The 21,538-nt window shown below is 34.7% G+C and overlaps 1 protein-coding gene across 1 annotated transcript in view; it reads right to left on the bottom strand.

Annotated features, from left to right (window-relative positions):
• RYR2 (ryanodine receptor 2) overlaps nucleotides 1–21,538 on the bottom strand; it is a 325,381-nt gene that overhangs the window by 200,434 nt on the left and 103,409 nt on the right. Inside the window, exons 2-4 of the mRNA XM_081941599.1 lie at nucleotides 15,217–15,336; nucleotides 8,347–8,451; nucleotides 3,990–4,010 (exon numbers count right to left, since the gene is read on the bottom strand). Of these exons, the coding sequence (XP_081797725.1) occupies nucleotides 3,990–4,010; nucleotides 8,347–8,451; nucleotides 15,217–15,336 (246 nt within the window). The remainder of the gene's footprint in view (nucleotides 1–3,989; nucleotides 4,011–8,346; nucleotides 8,452–15,216; nucleotides 15,337–21,538) is intronic.

Genomic DNA, 21,538 nt, shown 5'->3' with positions numbered 1-21,538 from the left:
AAATTTTAATGATTTTTAAAGGATTCTTACTTCCCAGACCAACATGCACAGGCTTGAGAGAAGTAATTTCCTCAGGATTTGGCTGAATTTTGAATGCTCTTGCAAAAAAACAGTATTTGTCTGTCTTATGATGAAAAGCTATGAAGGTGAACTTTGAAAATATTTTAATAGGAGATACATTAGTTAAAATATATATGCAAAGTTAAGTATGCTGTATGCTTTCTTCTTTGATTTCTAATAATATATTAATACTTGTAGCAATAGACTATTAGAAGCATCCTGCTTATACTATGTCATGCTGACTGATTTTAAATGTCAAGGTAGACCATGGTTTGTTTGTTTTAGCATTATTATTATTGTCTTAAATCATGTTTGTTTTATTTATTTTTGTTTATTTTTTATTAGATTTGTTTATAAATCACACAACATTTTAACAAGTTATGTAAACCAAGCGAAGAATTAGATCATATTAAGATTATTAACCGATCAGAAAAAGAAAAAGAAAACCAATAGAAAGATGGGGTTCAAGACAGCTTGATCTGCAATTTTTTTCAAAGCAAAAATTAAAGATTGTTATTTCCAATATATCAAATTATGTTACAAATGAAAATTTGCACAAAAGCTTGCAAATATAGATTCAGCACAAAAGTAGAATAATAATATATATCTCTGCTTAAGTATAAGGGAGACTTTCTCAGACAAGAAAGAGAAATCTAGCGGGAGTTAAATTCTATTTAATCCAACAGCACTTATTACAGCACACATAGGATTACAATGCCACACTGCAGTCTCATTTCCTGCAATTAATGGAACTAACTTAGAAATAAATATGTTTCGAATCCCCTTTAAATTTGTGGTAAAAGTATTTCCATAATGTATTTGGTATCATTGCAATCAGATAAATTAACTATTCCATTTGTTTTCTATATTATGAAAAGTATAAGTTGAATTTACTGCATGAGACTTTTTAGAGTCATTGTCAATAAATACAACTAATCACTCTGGCTCATATACTGTCCAAAATTTGTATTCATTCTATTTATCTGTCTGTCTCTCTGTCTGTCTGTCTAAACACCTACTGGATGTGGTACAGATAGTCCTCGGGTTACGATCACAATTGAGCCCAAAATTTACGTTGGTAAGTGAAACATTTGTTAAGTGAGCTTGCCCATTTTACGACTTTACTTGCCTCAGTTAGTAAGTGAATCATTGCATTTGTTAAGTTAGTAATAAGGTTGTTAATTAATCTGAATTTCCCATTGATTTTGCATGTCAGAAGGTCATAAAAGCTGATCACATGATACTGCAGCCACATAAATATGAACCAGTTGCCAAGCATCTGAATTTTGATCATATGATCATGGAGCTGGTGTAACAGTGTGAAAAATGTGAAAAATGGTCACAAGATACGTTTTTCAGTACCATTGTAACTTTGAACAGTCACTAAATGAACTGTTGTAAGTCACGGATTACCTGTATTGTGTTATATTTATTGATTGACTGGTTCAAGAAAATTAAATTAAAAAAACATAAATCTATTAGTGCTTATTTTACTCGGTCTCCTAAAACAAAAGACTACATGTTCTATCAGAATTGTGAATGACAGGACTGAAGTTTGAAATCAATAGAAACATGATATAAAAATACTTGGAAAGGTTTTCAGATTTCAGGACCAGATGAACTGCATCCTGGAGTTCAGAAAGAACTATGTGAAATTCTGCATTTTTTTAAATTAAAAAAAAATGCCTTCGTGTCAGTATTGACTTCTGCCAACAGCTTGGACAATGCCCTGCAGATTTCTTAGCAAGGTTTTTTAGACGTGGTTTGCCATTGCCTTTAACTGAGCTTATTAAGGAAGGGCTGGGCTGCTGAGAAAAGCTACACAGTTAGATAAACAAATATCCAGATAATAAATGGTTTTAAGACTAAGCCTGTTAGATGTACTCCTTTTGCTGGACATCTGGCAGCCTTCATTTAGCATGTTTAACCTTAAGAAAGATTTTTGAGAGAGGAACTGAAAGAAATTCTCATAAAAGTTGAGACATTCTCTCTTATTCCAAAGTACAGGGCTAAATAATGATGGATATAAGTTACAGGAAGACAGATTCCAGTCAAAACTTCATGTTCTTCTAACAATCAGAACAATTTAACAATGGAGTCAGTCAGAGAGGTGATGTGCTCCTTTTCATTGGATGTGTTTTCAAGTAGCATGGGGATGATACAACTACTATGATCCAAAGCAGGAAAGGTACTTCAAATTCAGAGTTGTAAACCTTTTTACAGGGTAGATCTGTGGCTCAAGAGAAATATATTTCAGTTAAGGAGGCCTACACCTCCATGTGCAACTACCACATGAGTTCAGGTGAAAACACAGCTTTTTAAAGAGTTGCTGTCACATATAGCAAATCCTTGCATTTTGGGTCTGAAACACCATCTGGCATTAGATCAAAATAGTTCCAGAGTCCTAATGCAAAAGCTGGATAGTTATTTGTCTGAATGCTTTAATTTTGATTCCTACATTGAACAGAGAGTTGGCCCTTCCAACACTTTAATTCTATTATGTTACTAGAGTTCTTACTTCAAAACAAAATGTTAAGTTTGCAGATGATACCAAGCTGGCAGGAATAGCCAACACTTCAGAAGACAGGCCAAAGATACAGAAGGATCTTGACAAACTTGAACATTGGGCACTATCTAATAAAATGAAATTCAATGGTGAAAATAGTAAGGTTCTACATTTAGGCAACAAAAACGAAATGCACAGGTACAGTATAGGTGGTACCTTGCTCCACAGTTGTAACTGTGAAAGGGATTTTGGAGTCCTAGTGGACAACCATTTAAATATGAGCCAGCAGTGTGAAGCAGCTGCCAAAAAAGCCAACACAGTTCTAGGCTGCATAAACAGAGGGATAGAATCAAGATCACGTGAAGTGTTAATACCACTTTATAATGCCTTGGTAAGGCCATACTTGGAATACTGCATTCAGTTTTGGTCACCATGATGTAGAAAAGATGTGGAGACTCTAGAAAGAGTGCCGAGAAGAGCAACAAAGATGATTAGGGGACTGGAGACTAAAACATATGAAAAACAGTTGCAGGAACTGGGTATGTCTAGTTTAATAGAAAGAAGGACTAGGGGAGACATGACAGCAGTGTTCCAATATCTTAGGGGTTGCCACAAAGAAGAGGGAGTCAAACTATTCTCCAAGGATATTTAATCCATACAGTTAGTAATAAAAGTTAAAACTATGTAGACATGCAGACCTGGACATTTCAAGCAGATTTACATGGTAGTTTTTTTTAAATTCCAACACTTGAATGTTCATAATAAAAATTATATATTTTCTTTTTTCTTGTATATCTATAATTTTAAATGTGTTATTTTACATTGATAGTATATGTGTATAAAACATTTGAATAATATAATTTCAAAGATTTCCAAAGCCAAAGTTACAGATTTTGTAATATTTTAAATGAATGCACAAAGTGAATTCTTACAGGCTTTATAATGTCTTAAAATAAGTATGTGTTTAATTAAGAGAAGTCTGGAACCTTCTATGTATATTGTGTACACTCTCTGGCAAATTGTCATTATATTGAACAATTCCATGTGTTGTAATTTGGTGAATAAAGCAAATCTTCAATATCATATATAAAAGTTTATGATATCACATGCATTATTTCATTATGATGTACATTTAAGAAGAAATATTATACAGAGTGTACATTTAGAAGAGGTACTTAACAAAGCACAAAATTCTAAGTATAATTCCTTTATTGCAGGAATAATATTCTGTATTATTTAATAGGATAAGAAATACTAATGGATGCACCAATACTAACTAGCATTGTAAAAGTCTTTTCCAAAAAAAAGTCTATTTTGAGCTTAACAAAGCAATCTTGTGATACATACAGGATTCAGATTATTTTGTGGAAATTTGACTTTCTAATAAACCAGGATTATATTGCATCAAGAGAGTCATACATACCCATTTTTCCACATCAACTAGCTGTAAAAAGAAAAAAAATAATATTGTTAGTACAATTATATTTTGTAATATAATCCTCACAATTTGATATAAACATCTTTGTCAACATAATTATTTTAACACTTTCTTAAAAATCTAAAAAATTCAGATTATTGTACTGATAAAGATATATTCTGAAGACAACTTTAACAAATATTATACTGAAAGATAAAACTGATCCTACCTTCAATTTCAGTCAAATGGGCATAATACGAAGGGGGGAAATAAAATGAAAGAGAAGCAAATATAAGTTTTAACATTTTAAAAATGAAATGGATATTATGATGTATTTATTGTTTAATTCCTCTGGAAAAATTGCATGTCATGTAATATATAACTTAATGGCTTAACATTTTACCACTTGTAGATGTATGCTGTAACATAATAGAATGGAGAACTTCGAATGCTGTATGTTTTATGTAAAATGTTAAATTCTCTTGGCTATCATAAAAATGCCATGGTATTTTAACAATTCTCACTCCTCACTGTTTTTCAAGCAGTTAAGAATATGTGCATTCAAAGAAAATGAGAGCTGAAATTTCTTGAAACTATAATAATACATCCTTTACATGAGAAAGCACACACAGACATACTTAAAACAGAGCATTCAAGGTGCTGCTGTTCCTTTTTCCCACTGTTACCACTTCAGATCCCATACTGATATTTCCTTTCACAACATGATTTAGATGTTATTATGAGTTTCACAAACTGAAATTGATTGCACTTATAAATTGTACCTAGCAACTTCAATTAAAGAAGTAGGCATTAAATCAGGGGTGTCAAACTCAAGGCCCAGGGGCTGGATCCAGCCTGCACCCAAAAACAGGATCTCATTTCTCTGGCAGAGCGCTTGAGTCCTTGATATGAGTGATGTTGAGCTGGCCATGCCCATCCTGGCCACTGCGACTCCAGCCTCCCAAGGTCAAACACAACCCTGATGTGACCCTCAATGAAATCGAGTTTGACACCCCTGCATTAAATGTTGGAGGAAATGTACCCAATAGGATATTGATAACATTAAAATAGCTATACAATTAATCTAACTATATATAAGGTTGTTCTTCATGATTCTTTTTTTTCTCTATATCATAGTAATCAGGAAAGCCAATAAGACTTGTTTGTGATTATTTTAGAAGCATACATACATGTATTATACTTGTTAACAAGGCAAATATGGCAACAGATAGTGTCACCAGAAATGTACAGTGATATGCCGGCTAATTTGGACCTTTTTCGGCTGTAATTGCTATGCCAGTAAAGCAAGTGGGAAGTGCGAAGAAACTAGAGACACTATCTAGTACACTCTATCTAGTACACTAACAATGCTTTTAAGAAGGAATACAAGGAAACCTCTCAACAAGAAATTGGTCAAAGACACATCTGGAAAAATATACTGACTGCTGTCAGGCCTCAAAAACTAAGAAAGACACATAGAATTATTTTATTGTTACTCACATATGGACAGAAATCTTACCAAACTAAAGCAACTATTTGCATCACTATAGATATTCTAACTCTTTCTCCTAACCAAACTATCCACTGTCCCAACTATCTAAGTTCCATTGTCTCATTGCCATCTGGAATGCCATACCATCCTGGGAATCCAGACTACCTTCCACCACCACAACTGAGTAAGAATTGTTTCCTGCTAAGTAATAACAAGCAAAACATGCCAGATTGCTCCTCCATGGTTTAGACCAGTGTTTTCTCAATACAGGCAACTTTAAAATGTGTGGCTTTCATCTCCCAGAATCCCTCACCCAACAAAGTGGCTGAATGCTGACAGTTCAAATCAACAAATCTTAAAAGTTGCCCAGGTTGAGAAACCCTGGTTTAGACTGTTTCCAGGAAGAACACAAATTCACAATCCATGTATGAGACTCAGACAGCAAATGAAAAAGAGAAAATGAGTATCTCTCACTAATGAAAGCAGTACTGCATTAGTAAATTTTGAAGTACAGGCACTCATGATGACACAGCAAGGGAGAGTGTGTAAGAAAGAACACATAGCCACAATTATGAAGAGCAGTACATTTCACACTCCAATGTATTTAGGGAAAATTACAGTCATATAATAATGTGCTGGCAAATGCAGAATATATTATGATCGACTGAATTCCTGGTCCATTTCTACATACATTAGGACCTCTAAACAAACATCTAAGTATAGTCAACCTCACAGAATTGTTATGAGCATAAAGATTGTTAATAAGAGAGGTGATAAACCTACACTGCACAAATTACTGTGAATAAAATGAGATAATTATGCAAAGATAATAGGAAGTATAAGATGTATGAGGAAAAAGCTTTTCTGCTGTATAAAGCAGATTACAGAGCAGCTAAGTTCCATTACTTTTAGCCTATTTATTTCTGATAGACAGAACAAATACATAGTACATTATCTTTCAAAATATAGAAAACATAGAAATTTCCTCCCACAATATGCAGCAAAATCCTTGATAAAAGAATTCAAATAGAAACAAGTCTCCTTAGATATATCATCCCCATCCACTGTTTCTCAGTGGTGCAGAATAAATGAGGAATCACTTTGTGTCCTACTTTCCATCTCAATCCTGCTGTTTTGCACATTAAAAAATAGAAAGTTGGAATGAACAAAGACTACTCCTTTTGGGATTGCTAATTATCCACAGAATTGCTTCCAGGGGCTCTGGAAACTTCATAGTAGTAGACAGACAGACAGATATGGAGAGACATGCACATACACACACATTCATAATATAAAATTCACTGTTATACCTATCTTTCTTACTCCCTGTTTTTGCCTGTCTTTTGTTTTGTTTTTGACAACTTGCAAAAAAGAGGGAATGGGATTGACTAGCATACAAACTAAAATGGAAATTACACATAGTAATTTTCCAACATTTAACCCCTTCCCCTCTATTAGCTGATAGCACATCGCCAAAAAAACCATTTAAGACATGAGAAAAGCAGGAAGACTAGCTTGCAGAAGGTTATATATGAACCAATATTAAGGAAAACTCTGCATTCAGTTCTACCCATTCTTTTTACCCAGAACAGTTTTTTAATCATCTTGGGCTCATTCAAAAACAAGCCACCTCGAAATGTTTAGCCTTACAATAGATAGCTCCCAGAAAAATACTGCTGCTAGAAAAATCCATGTGCTCTTCCCTAGCTAAAGAGAAGATTGCAGCAAAATGCAGAAGGCAATGCAGATGATGTCATTATTCCTGCTCTTTAAAAAAAAAAACAATTCCCCAGCACTATGTTTGTGAATACAGGATCTGTATCCAAGTCCATAATGTTGGGAAGTGTCTTTTTCCCCCACAAGAGGCTAATTTAACATGATCTCCCTCTAATTATTTAACTTTCTTAATGTAGCTTTCAACTAGTTAGAAACAGTATTATAAAAGGGATAATTCAAAGATGATGCCTCTTGAATAAAATGTAAATTATGTGCCTGACTCTCGATCCAATCACAGAGGAACAAATATTTCAAAGCTAACTGTGGATAATACCAAAATGCATTTCTATAATTATATCTGACAAGTTTACACAAGTCTATCACCCAATCGTTTCCAATTATAGTCTCACCAAAACGCATTAAACAAAAATGATTTAGCTTAAAGGGGTGGGGGGAGAAATGAGAGCCTGTTGGTTGCCATCATGTAGTTGTTCATGCAAAATGCTAGGAAACAGCAGAGTATAAGGCTTTAAGGGCCACATGCTTTTCAAGCAGCTAGGGCAATCCTCTCTTGGTAAAATTGCAGGCAAAAGGAGATACAAATTCTGTAAACAGAATTGCCCCAAGATATTATTGTGTTCTAGGTCGATACTCTTTTGATTGGTAAAATTACAAATAGTTTAAAAAGCTGTGTGGCACAAGTTGCAATCTAAATAAGTAATGATACCAAAAAGCAAAACTAAGGATTAGCTGGGATAGAAGTTAATATCCAAAATCCCATTATTTTATTACCTTATAAAAGGCTTAATTTTTGTTGTTGTTGTTTTTCAAGCACCAGAATCCTTTTTTTCCCCTTTCCTTTCTGAATTGATTTGACCACAAAAGCTTTAATGGGATTTTGCAATCTCCTGACTTCAATACAGCTTTGGTGGAAATTTAATAATTTAAGTCTTAACCAAGATCCTAAGAATTATTAAGAGCATCTAAGTACAGCATATAGGCAATTATTATCAATAATTAATAAAAATATAATATTGCAGAAGCTGCCCTATAGAATTGATTTGGATCCTCTTGGACAAAATCTGAATGTTACAAAAGAGTATTATTTATCCTTAATTCCAAATGCCATTCCATTTGTAACACATCACAACTTACCCCTTCTGCTTTCTCCTCTGTGTTAGCCAGCATTTCTTGGAGAGCTCTGACTGACAGTGATTGCTCCAGAACAAAAGTACAGATGGAGAGATCCGGAGGAACATTCTAATTGAAAAAAAGAAATTATGAAAAGAGCATTGAGCAAGACATTCTCCTGATACTTTATCACAATCCTCTGTATCTGAAGTCTTCAGTATACATGGAAATAACTAACATGCAGTCCCCCAGCCCTTCTACTCTGTGTGCATGTATCTATTAATTAACTAAATCCATGCATAAAATAGATGGAGCTAATAAACTGCAGAGCAGCAATGTTCAGAATAATCTCAGAATGCCTCTGGGCTCCAGATCAGCCTCATAAACTTCCTTTAAAAAACAGAAATATACCCACCATCCCAGAAAAAGACTAATGTATATTACAGAGTCTCCTAGAAAAGGAATGGCTAATAGGATTTTATTTTGATAAACTGATGCTTTATGACTTCTTAAATCATCAATGACTGCAAAGTAAAAGAGATTACAATAGCTCCTTAGAATAACAAATCAGTCCACTAAACCCCCAAAATCTCCAGATTTTTTGATAGAAATGGAACCTATTCTTAGATGTGCATAGGATTTCAGCTTCAGATGTTATAAGAAATATCCTCTAAATTCAAACAGACATTGCTCCACGGTTTCTGTGTTTAGGCTGACTATTATCACTGATCATATTCAAAAACTCAGTTAGAAATATAAATGGAGACAAGAAACATGACAACCTTTCTAATCAATTTAAAGTGGAAAATTCACATTAATAGCCATAGAAAAACTCTTACACTGCTTGAGAAAAATGATGAAATTTAAACTTCAACAATTTAATTACTTTACATACAACCTGTGCTCCGTCAATCAATTCCTTACATTAAAGGGGATGCACTATAGATATGCAAGGCACAACTTACCAAGCAGTTCCCTATCCAGTATGTTTCACTGGGAATAGCCTGACATGAGAAATTTTATTTATTTATTTATGAAATGTATTTGCTTCCCATCTCATATCCAATAACTCCTTATTAATTTTGCCCCACTTTATGTCTTTATCTGAATATCACATGGTCAGTACTAGTAAGTAAATGTCAAATCTTCTCACAGGTGGTTGAACCTGGCCAACTATTCCAGGGCATGGAAGCAAAGCAGGTTTGGAGAGAGAAACAACTTTTCTAGGATGTAGACTAGAAAGAACATCCAAGTGATAGCAAGCATTTTCCATACAGTTGCCAAGAAAACATAATGGAAGTATTCATGTAGTCACAAGGAGTCCAGCTGGATTCAACTGAGACTTTATATCAAAACAGATATTCAGAATTATACATAGTACAATCATGTTTATATGATTGTATAATGATTATATTCTGATGAGAGCAACTTTTGCATCTCATTTGGAAACCAAGGACCCAGAGTATGGAGGAAGACTGGAGAGGCCAATCAAGCACAGTAATCCCAGTCATTGAACCAGTTTTTGGTGCTTTTGGCAAAAGTTGCTCTCATCAGAAAAGAGGACTTTGGACCACTGTGTTTCATTAAGACCAGGTCAACGCAGCCATCTACCAGGAGATTTTGGAGCACTTCATGCTTCCTTCCGCAGACGAACTTTATGGGGATGCTGACTTCATTTTTCAGCTGCCCATACTGCCAAAAGCACCAAAACCTGGTTCAATGACTGTGGGATTACTGTGCTTGATTGGCCAGCAAACTCGCCTGACCTGAACCCCATAGAGAATCTATGGGGCATTGCCAAGAGAAAGATGAGAGACATGAGACCGAACAATGCAGAAGAGCTGAAGGCCGCTATTGAAGCATCCTGGTCTTCCATAACACCTCAGCAGTGCCACAGGCTGATAGCTTCCATGCCACGCCACATTGAGGCAGTAATTGCTGCAAAAGTGGCCCAAACCAAGTACTGAGTACATATGCATGCTTATACTTTTCAGAGGTCCGATATTGTTCTACGTACAATCCTTGCTTTATTGATTGTATGTAATATTCTAATTTTCTGAGATGGTGGATTTGGGGTTTTCATGAGCTGTAAGCCATAATCATCACAATTATAACAAACCACGGCTTGAACTATCTTGCTTTGCATGTAATGAGTCTTAGCTCATATATTAATTTTACCTTTTAAGTTGCATTACTGAAATAAATGAACTTTTGCACGATATTCTAATTTTTCGAGTTTCACCTGTATATTCAGTCTAATCCTCACTCTTTTAACAAATTTAATCAAGTTTTTTCTTTATGGAGTTTAAAGCTTCCAAGAGTTAAATGGTTTAACTATATGCACATTGGTTTTAAAAGCTAGTGTGATTTTGTTTGTGACGCCAAACACTTAAAACTTGCAAGAGATCATTGCACTAACTACAGAAGAAGCCTCAATCAGCCAGACGATAAACAATCCAAGGGAACAATTAAAATGAAATGAGTAAACTGAAGTAGTTTACTGATGTTGTAATTACATATGCATAATGCAGACTGTACGTTTTATTTATGACCTAATGCAAAGAAAGAACAAGTGTAAATTATTGTTTCATTTTTCACACATAATTATTTTATTTCTTAGTACACATTTCTTTTTAATGCATTAAGGTATTCTTTATATGCTTTGTGTGGGATTTCTAAGAGAGTTATGTACCAATGGTAATGATGCTTTCACTGTATGTGCTTTACTGCTGACTGAGTTTGCTTTTATGTAAGTCTATTTGTGAGCCTTCTCAGCTGAAGGGTACAATAAAATATTTTGAATGAATGGTATTCTAAAAGCGGCTTATGTTATGCATCTGCTTATACAACATACACTCATGGAAAACATGGGAAAAGCTGATACAAAACCTTCAAAAATAGGCTTCATTTGCACATTATATTTTGGGTATAAACGAACAACTGTACATAAAAAATACCTCTAATAGTTTATGCAATTTTATTTTTCTGGCTTTTACTAATAAGAGAAAGAACACTACTCAACATAAGTTAAAGGCTAGAGTTACATGAATGCTTCCATACACAATACTGGCAGTCTTTGGGGTCCCTAGAGTGGCCCATGTCCAGTGGTGGGTTCCTGCCGGATCGCACTGGATCGCGCGCTCCCTTTCGGTGCTGAACCCGGAAGTACATTCTTGCCCCGCCCCTGATGACGGGACGACGCTTGCCTGCGCTCCACCAGCTCGGCTGGGACCGGAGACGTTTCTCTGCTCAGCAATGTCTTCAGTGGAGCGGTGGCAGCCTGGCAGGCTGAGCCTGCGTCCCTTTCAGGCGCTCCGCTCCGCTGAGGAAACGTCTCCGGTCCCAGCCGAGCTGGTGGAGCGCAGGCAAGCGTCGTCCTGTCGCCAGGGGTGGGGCAAGAACGTACTTCCGGGTTCAGCGCCGAAAGGGAGCGTGCGATCCAGTGCGATCAGGCAGGAACCCACCACTGCCCATGTCCCACCGCTATTCTGCAAGTTGCACTGACTGCTGGTTTACTCCCAGGTGTAATTCAAGGTGTTGATTATTACCTATAAAGCCTTGCATAGCATGAGTCCAGGACTTGAGGAACTGACAACAAAGGAAACATGCTGTGGATTCTTTTGGTAAAGAAATTCTGGCTGCAGGATCCAGACCTCTGCTGTGGCTCCAGCCCTTTGCAACATTTTGCCGCCAGGATGAGATCTGCCCTCATCCTCCTGACTTTCTGTAAGGGCCTGAAGACCTGATTGTGCCAGTTGGCCAAGGTCTCCAATGGGGATGTATCACACTGAAGATGATTGATGGGCCAATAGTAGTTCCCACCTCCCATCCCCTGGGCATCCTGCTCCTTCCCCTCCCATTTTATAATCAAATATTGTATTTTTATTGCTGCTATGGTAGAAATATATATTTGTATGTTTTACTACTTTTAACATTGAAAGCCACCCAGAGTCACCTCATGGCAAATAAATTTAATAAATAAAGTAGCAAAGATATAATTGATTTCAAAATGTAATTTCATCATGAGGCATTTGTTTCCTCAGATATGGTAGGTACTATTTCTCACCACTTGAGGGCATATTCAAACAATTTAACCAAAGAGCATAACTACAGTAATACAAGAAAAACCATTCCCTGGCATTTTCCTACTCACAAGAAAGTATGAACTGATGAATTTTTTTCTACATGGAGGAATTCAAGAGGGGGCTTAGCTAGGAGAAACCATGTGCTATTTAAAATGTGTATATATATATTGCCTTAAAAATCTCTATCTAGACTGATCGTATTCCACACTTTAATTTAAAAGGTGGTACAAGTAGATCCATGTAGGTAAAAATATATTTAGATCAGCTCTGTCGTTTTATCCTTTTCAGACTATTATCCAAGTTACAAATTCCATGTGGCAGTTGTTGGTTTGTTCTCTGCTATTATCTTCTCATCTTTGATTCAATCATGGAGGAGTAACATTTCTTCTGACAGAATAATCTTAGTGGCTAAACTTGCCAGATCAATTTGATCCAATGTCATTTATACTGTAACATATTGTAATTTTGCTACAGCAATAGGCAAGCTACAGTATATTAATAAATAAAATTTCTTCCAGGCCAAACATGATTGTGGAACCAATCATAAACTGCTCATGTACAAGTTCCAAGTTAAGCTAAAGGAGAAAGCCAGTTTCCATGATACAATCTTAAATACCTACCATTTTCAAAGAAAACATCAGGAACCTCTTTGAGGTCCTGAATCTCACTGATAGAAAACCAAAAGAATTATGGAGCAAATTTAAAGAGGTTGTTAAGGATGAATGGGAAAAGAAACTGCCAAAAATGAAGAAACAGAAGAAAAGAAATTGGATGTCAGAACAAACCATGAAAATTCACAACAAGAGAAGAGAAGCCAAGAAAGACAAAAATCTTAGAAGGGAACTTAACAAAGAGCTTCAGAAAGCTGTTAAAAGTGACAAGGAGCAGTATTAGCACCCGAAGTGGAAAAAGAGATGCCAGGTGTTCAAACTGATTTAGAAAGGCTAAAGGACCCAAAACATTATTCCTAAACATGCTAGATAAATTGAAAAAGCTGAATAATACCCCAAAAAAGTCAATATGTGCTTCACTGATTATGTCGATCACATCGACCTGTGGAAAGTGCTCAGAAAAATGGGAATCCCAGAACAATTCAATGGCCTGATAAGAAATGTATATACAGGTCAAGAAGCCATTGTACTGACAGAAAGAACATGGCAAAACAAAAAGGCTTATGCACATGCATATAAAAACTATTAAAAATTGTTTTCATAAGATCTTACAGAATCAACAAAATAAATGATGATATTACAAATATTTGCATGAAGTCTTTAAAATCCAGGACAAAAACCTGGTAACAGTATGTTTTTCTTAAATGATATTTATTTGTTAAAGAAATACCTTTTATTATAGAACTGTACTTCAATTCTGTTACATTTTTTTAGGATTGTTCAGTTACAAGGGAACAGGATAGATGAAGCCATCAAGATCAGTGCTATTGTAATGAATATTTAACATTCCAATTAATTTTTATGATGATGAATAATACTTTGAAAATGATGAGCTGCTGAAAATAAAACATTTAGTCTTTGCCATATGGAAAGTAATATGTTTAATTAAAATTATATTAAGGAAAACATTGGGGGGAAATTGCCTGAACTCACCATCTCTTCTGGAGATCGTCTATTCAGAATTTTAAAAATATATTCAACTCTCTCATCAACATATCTAACTTCACCAAAAGAAAACATTTGTAGCTAAAACTAGTTCAAAAACATAGCTAGAAAAAAAACTCTATTTTTTAAGAAATCAAAATAGTTAAATATCCCCTGCCATGCAAATATGTCTTCAAATAGTATAGAGAATTAAAAATACACTAGAATCTAACTATGTACAATACAGGTAGATTATGCTTAATGACTGCCCTGTTTAGTGACTTTCTGAAGGTATGACAGCACTGAAAAAGTAACTATGATCAGTCCTTATAACTTTATATTTATATATCACATTTAAAAACTTAACTTTGCTCCTGCATTTTGCTTTATCTGTAGCTTCCAGACCACAATAATAGCTATCCCAAAGAGAACACAATGAATCCATCAAGAATCCATCATGTTATCAACTTATTTGTTATAGCTATTTCTGTCCATGATGACATTCTTGGTACTGCAGCCACTTTGTCACTCATGACTCTAATGTTTTATAAATCCCATTCTTCCCACAAAAGCGCTTTACAGATTTCTAGTAAATTTAGTATTTAATTAATTTCAATTGATTTTTTTTAGTAAAATCTGAGGGGCCTTTTTGGATGCATTTAAGAATGTACTCTGAGATATAACTTAAGAGAGAGACGTTAAAATATAATTGTACTCATAGCTGCTGTGAAGAATATTTCTTTGTATCTTTTTTCTTTCTTTTCTATTTTTCCTTAACTTTTTTTCTTCTGTACTTTTTGCTTTCTCTTGACTGTTTCTTTTTCTCATTTCTTCTTTACTCTATATTTAGTTTGTATTACTTTTTAATCTTATTTTTTTAAGTTGCAATAAAAATCATATTAAAAAAAGAATGTAGTCTCAATTTACTATTTTAAAATTGCAGAAACTGTTTTATGTCACAGATAAACACAGTTGTCTCACAAGGATCCTAAATATACATTTATGTATGAACGTATATGTTTAAAGTTATGCAAGGCTACCGAAGCTGCCGCCAAGAGCAGGCTTCTTGTCAGTAAAACCTCATGTTGCTGTTTGTATGCAATGTTACAGCTCACTCTCCCATGCAGCCCATTATTCTCTCGGCATCTGATATGGTTCGTGAAGCAGAATCAGTAATATCTAAAACAGCATCAGAACAAGACAGCTTGATGTACCTTGGAGTTAGAAGTTGATTCCAAGAAGCAGAGCCTGTTGCCAAATCCTTCTGCAGCAAGACACAATTTCTGTTGTTCCTTGTGAACAGTAGCAGTACACTGCAGAACAACTTCATCATCCTATTAAAAACAAAAAAAGAGAGAATGACAGCAAGATTAAGTCTTTTAGATTGCAGATCTTTGGGATGTATCTCCAAATAGAGCTAAAGTCAAAATTAATTCTAGGATAGTTATTTATTTATTTCACTGACATAAGCCATCACTGAATGAGAAGAAATAAGCACAGCAGGGCAATCACATTCCATGTCCGCAGTTAAACCAAAAAAGACTTTTCCAACTGAAAATATTCAGATTTAGTTATTTAATTCCAGTACGTCATTTTAAAAACTTATCTTTCTAAGTGATTTCGAGAGAACGTGTAATGAAAGGTTTACTACTTAGCATTCGTGTTTTTGATATATTTGTATGGCAACCTCATTTCAAGAATTTAAAATAACATTTCAATCCCAAATATAATCATAATATTAGATGCAGCAATTAAGGTGATTGCTAAGCTAAATATGACTATCCAAGGATGACCCATGATTTTCATTAGTTAACAATGACTCAAAGGTACCAAAATCACAAACACATTCTTATTTATTTATTTATTTTATATACCGCCCATCTCACTTTTTAGCACTAAAGGAGTGCCTAGCACTAAAGGATTGTCAAGCACATGATCATGGGGGTGGTACAGCAGCCATAACTTTAAAGACAGATTGTAAATAACTTTTTTCAAGTCTGTCGTAACTTTAAATGGCTGTTAACTGTTGTAATTCAAGAAGTACCTATACACACTCCATCATCACTGTATTCAATTTCTTTTGACATATCCAACTCTCATTTCCATGCAATACAGATAGTCCTCAATTTAAGATCACAATTTAACCCAAAATTTGTGTTGCTGTGTGAGACATTTGTTAAGTGAGTTTTGCCCCATTTTACGACCTTTCTTGTCACAGTTGTTAAGTGAATCATTGCAATTGTTAAGTTAGGAACACGGTTGTTAATTGAGTTCGGTTTACCCATTGACTTTGCTTGTCAGAAGGTTGCAAAAGATTATCACATGACCACGGGACACTACAAGTAACATAACTATGAGTCAGTTGCCAAGCATCTGAATTTAATCATGTGACCATGGGGATGCTGTAATGGTCATAAGTGTGAAAAAGGGTCATAAGTCACTTTTTCCAGTGATGTAACTTTGAACAGTCATTAAGTGAATCATTGTAAATCGAGGACTACCTATAGTCACACATGTGTACTCTTATGTAGCCATTCTGACTCTTTCACATTCTTTCTTCACAAGGACAATTTACTACCTACTCCCTTTCTATCAGCATTTGAATGTCTTAACATTTCTCTATCTAAATTCCCAACTTTAACAAACAGTCAACCAGGGTGATTAAATTCATGTTTGCTCTAATTCTTCACTATTTATTTATGCATTTCTAGCAATAGTTCACCCTATTTTCTTTGTGAAATATAACTACCTTGTTCTTTGGTAAAGTTTCAGACCATGACTCGTGGTTGCATCATGCAATCTATTCGATACAAATCATCTCAGTCAAAAAAACAGCATAATCTGCATCCAAAGTACGTACGTACATACATACATACATACATACATACATACATACATACATACATACATACATATATATATATATATATATATATTCACCTTCCTGTCCAACATGTCTAACCTCAGAGCAAGCAATTTGATTCATTTATCTATAAAAACTACAAAAGGAACATAAAGAAATTCTTGCCTTCTTCCTGCCTGAATACCAACAAGTCACTGAGCATCCATATATTGCTATTTGCACTTAGATTCCAGACTACATTATTATTTCATTCAGCAACCAACCTGCAATTTCATATATTCACATAAAATGGTCCATAACTGAAGATCATACACTTTTTTCTAAATCAGTAAAAGAGTAATAAACTTTCTCGCACTCTCGCACTGATCTACTTGTCCACTTCTTCCCAACATAAAACTACAGTACACTTGCCCAATTTTGCTTACTGCCATTTCTTAGACTCTTTCCAAGAGTTCTACCGAACATCTTCTCAAAGAATACTCCCCTATAATATTTACATTTACTCTTGGTTACCTTTCCTTGATCAAAAGCACATAGACATCATCATCTTCACAAATAGAATACCATTTAACTAAAAAATTTCTAAGATTTGTATCTTTTAATTATAGGCAAAAACATGTCTACCGCAATATTAATAACAATCTGCTGTTTAAGAATATTATCATTGCTGTGATAATACCAAAGTTATTCAGCTGTCCTAAGCTTTAGGTAAGAGTATTCCAATATGGAATGCAAATTGAGATGCATGTTGTGGAAGGCATGTTCTTTTTAAAATGTGGGCAAAGAGAATCAAGGCTTCAATCTTATTATGCCCATCTTCTTGACTTTTTCTACCCTTTGTCTGCAGACATCCTCAGCTTTAACTTAGGTTAATTAAATATTATGAATTCAAGTATTTTAGTTGCTTTCAGCTTTGTAGCTAACTCAAGGAATAAAAATGCTGTGGCTGGATGCGTGATTGTCAATGTTCCCCATCATTAAGAATTTGCCCTGTAAAAGCAAGTCTTATAGGACAAATCCCTCATTAAAAGGCCTCATGTTGACATTTTAATTAATTTGAAATCTGTACAGCATAGCTAAAGAAACCATTTGAAGAATCTATCAATTAGAGTTCCTTACAAAGATACACATTAAAATAAAGGAATAGTAAAGATAAAAGAATAGCAAACTGTATGTTTTTCTCAGAGTCAGGAGAGACCTGGGAATACACAAATCTCACTCCATATCAAAACACACCTGGAAAGAATAAGGAGTAGGATTCAAGTGAAAATTCAGTTTGGGCAAAATTAATTTTAGATTCAGTGTTTCTAGAATGAAATGTAATAGTACACCTTTTAATATTCTGCAAATCAAAGACAATGAAATAGCATATTTTATAACTATGAAAAAATAAAAAATGCATGCATTTTTAAATGTTAAAACAGTTCAATGTAGAAAAAATAGTTACCAGGATATAAAAGGAGGCAGCAAATAAATGTACTTTCCTTGGCAACTGATACGTTAACAGCATACTAACATAATCAAATGAAAAATTCTATTACAAATCATAATGTTCTCTGGTAACTCATAAATTATGCATTTTACTTCAATACCAGGCTTAAAACATTTTCTCGTGGTATTTTTTGCTATGCCATTTTACAAAAAAGAACAAACTGAATACTGGCTGCTGCTATCTGGCAAATGACAATTCAATGTTTTGCTTTGGAAAATATGTGCATTAATGAAGTGATTCCTACACTACTAGCTGCATCTCGTGTCCTTTCACATAGAAAAAAAATTATCCACCAAATGAAACCAATTCCCATTAGGTTGCTCTACCTGTTTCTGGAGCAAATACATGTGATATGAGAGACACAAAGGAAAGTCTAATTAAAATCCACCTGCATAGGAATCTAGACCTGTTTCCTTTATCATTACTTTATGTAGCGGAATGACCCTTATGGATTTTGGTTTAATTTTATTGCATGCTGCATTTTAAAAAGGTCAAATCTTTAGTGTTTTGAAAATATTTTTAAGGGATATGACTTTCATGTTTAGCTTGTTTTTTCAAATGTAATTAATTTACTTTAGGGATTAGAATATTTGAAGCACAGATGTTGCCAAGTCAAGGAAGTGTATAATGGAATGTACACAGTATCATGAATATGGAATTTCATTTGTACATTTTCTTTGCTCTTATCCCAAATAGAGAGATTCACTGGAACTAATATGAGATTATGATACTTCATTTACTACTTTTGCAGTTTGAGGTTTCCCTGCATTTAGAATGCCATTAAAAAAGCAGCTAGATAGGTATTAAGATTTATTTGAAGCTTGAAGATACTCGCCATAGGATGATGTTCATATATCAACTATCAGATGGTCAGATAAGAAGTGCTTGGCAGCAGATTATTGCTCACTATGACACAATTGTACATATCTATAATAGAATGCTAGACATTTAGCTTGGCATTCCTGTTTTCTAGTTGATACTCGTGATTGTACCTCCTGGACCTGCATCATGATCCTTGCCTAATATGCATTCTCAACAAAGCATGTCAGGTAATTCTGTAGCATTAGCTGGGGTTAATGATGTTGACTCTAGGATATCTCGTAGTATGCTTAACATTTGTTGGATGGGCAACTGATATTATTTTGAAATGACTTCTGAGGAAGAAATCGCAGATTGAAGATTGCTTGGTGAAAAATGCTGACAAATACAGTGGAATGAAGAGCTGGCAAGTAAATTATCTTTTAAATAATTCCTTTCCAGCAAGGAGAGGACTTGAGATCTCCTACAAATGCTTCAGTCGGTAGCTCCTCATGAGTATATACCACGGCCTGGATAGAAGGAAGTGAACTTCCAATAAACCTTTCTGCTGTCCTCACCACTCTCTCCACAGCATTCCTGCCCAAAACAGTAGTACTTCCAAAACAAACAATAATGTACTATGATGGGATGCTTTCAATCGTCCTTCTATAGAAAGTGATAAGGACAGGGAAAGGAAGATGTGCTCTTCTCATATGACACAGAAAGTGCAGGTGCTGCTTGGAGTTTGGATTGTCAAACTCACCCGCAGCCATGGAAAATGGGTCTGTCACCTCAAGTTATAGGCTAGTTGCTATGAGGATATAGTAAAGGGAGATCTTCATTGAAGTCCCCTTGAGCTTCTGGAGAAAAAGCAGGTTTTAAATATAAACAAATCTAAAGATACTATGGAAATATGAAAAACGTGAAAGGTTGCCAAAGGCAGAGGTGGTTCTCATTTCTTCTATGCTTTTTTTTAGACAGACTGAATCAAGTGAACAATTTTGCTTTATCTGTAAGATGAGAAAAGCATAATTAAAAATAGATATCAAATACAAGACATAGAACTTCAGTTTATTGTGTTATCCAGATGAACCAATTTTGTTGAATTAGAATGATTCTCGCCTCCAATAATCACAAATTCATACTTTTTCTCTTCTAAACTGAATACAAAATTTTGTATTATGATTATTAAAATGTATTAAAACATTTTCATTATTGTGGCCCAGTTTTGAAACTGGGTAAAGGTATGGTAAAGGTTGAATAGATTGGTATAAGTTGTTGATGATATAAAATAAATGTAGTTGGGATCCTAGGATACTTTCTCTTTAAAAATGAGTAAGTTTAGGCTCTAGCTAATAGAAGAGAAGCAATTTTCAACATTTACCTTTTCCTCTGTCACAGTAGTCTTCATGTCAAGTGTTCATTTTTCCCAGATCAAATTTTCAGTGTAACAGAAGAATTTTATAGAAATCATTACTGTTAGTTGGTGATGCAATATATAAAACAGTTTTTAGTATAACAAAATGTCATTAGAGTAAGCTGACTAGTTTTCCAATGTTTCGATGATCTTATCAGATTGGATTTACTATTCCATTTAGATTAACTTTCCTTGAAAAGAGATGATGATTTGTAGAAAAGGAATGTCTGTTAAGTGAGTAACGTGATCAATTCTCAATTCTTGGTATTATCATTGTTTCACAATTGGTTGTACAATCAACAGATTTCAATTAAACTTAAGCTAAGAGTGTGTGGTTTGATTAATCAGATATTTTAACTTTCAGCCTTTTTATTTTGTAGATAGTAGCAGATCAGAATCTTACCGAATAAGAGATGATTTTTATTCATTATGCTTTGAATTAAAATGACTTAAACAGAAATTGTATATTCATTTGCCTATAGTAAATTCTTTTGCATAATATGAAATTTAAATTTGATTATATGTGCATAAGATTTTGCTGTCTAAGTTTTTCCCCAGAATTTGGAATATTTTGATCCACCTATCTGCTCTAGTTTTGTATTAAACGATTTATTCTCCTTTGGATCTGCCTGTCTGATGATCTCTACCGGCTGTGCTTTCCCATGGACACCATTTCTCTGTACAGAACAATAACTATCTCTGAGCTTCATGATGGGTCCTAAGAAGTTACCACCTGGAAAGGCCTCATCGGCCCCGACATCTTCTACGTCCAGCCCCATTGCCCACCAGTCACAACTGGGATCTTTTTTACAACCCAAAGCCCCTGAGGAGAGCTCAAAGGATTTGTCCATTCATCAGATGCTTCAAGCCATCTTAAAGGGACAGGACGAAATGAAGAAACAACTGCAGGACTTAAATGATCAGCTCAGAGAGACGCAACAACAAACCACACAGAATGAGCAGAGG

Source organism: Natrix helvetica (assembly GCF_964273705.1).
Source record: "Natrix helvetica genome assembly, chromosome: 2".
Lineage (NCBI taxonomy): Eukaryota > Metazoa > Chordata > Lepidosauria > Squamata > Natricidae > Natrix > Natrix helvetica.
The sequence above is the reverse complement of the archived record's forward strand: the minus strand, read 5'-3'. Positions and strand labels throughout refer to the sequence as shown.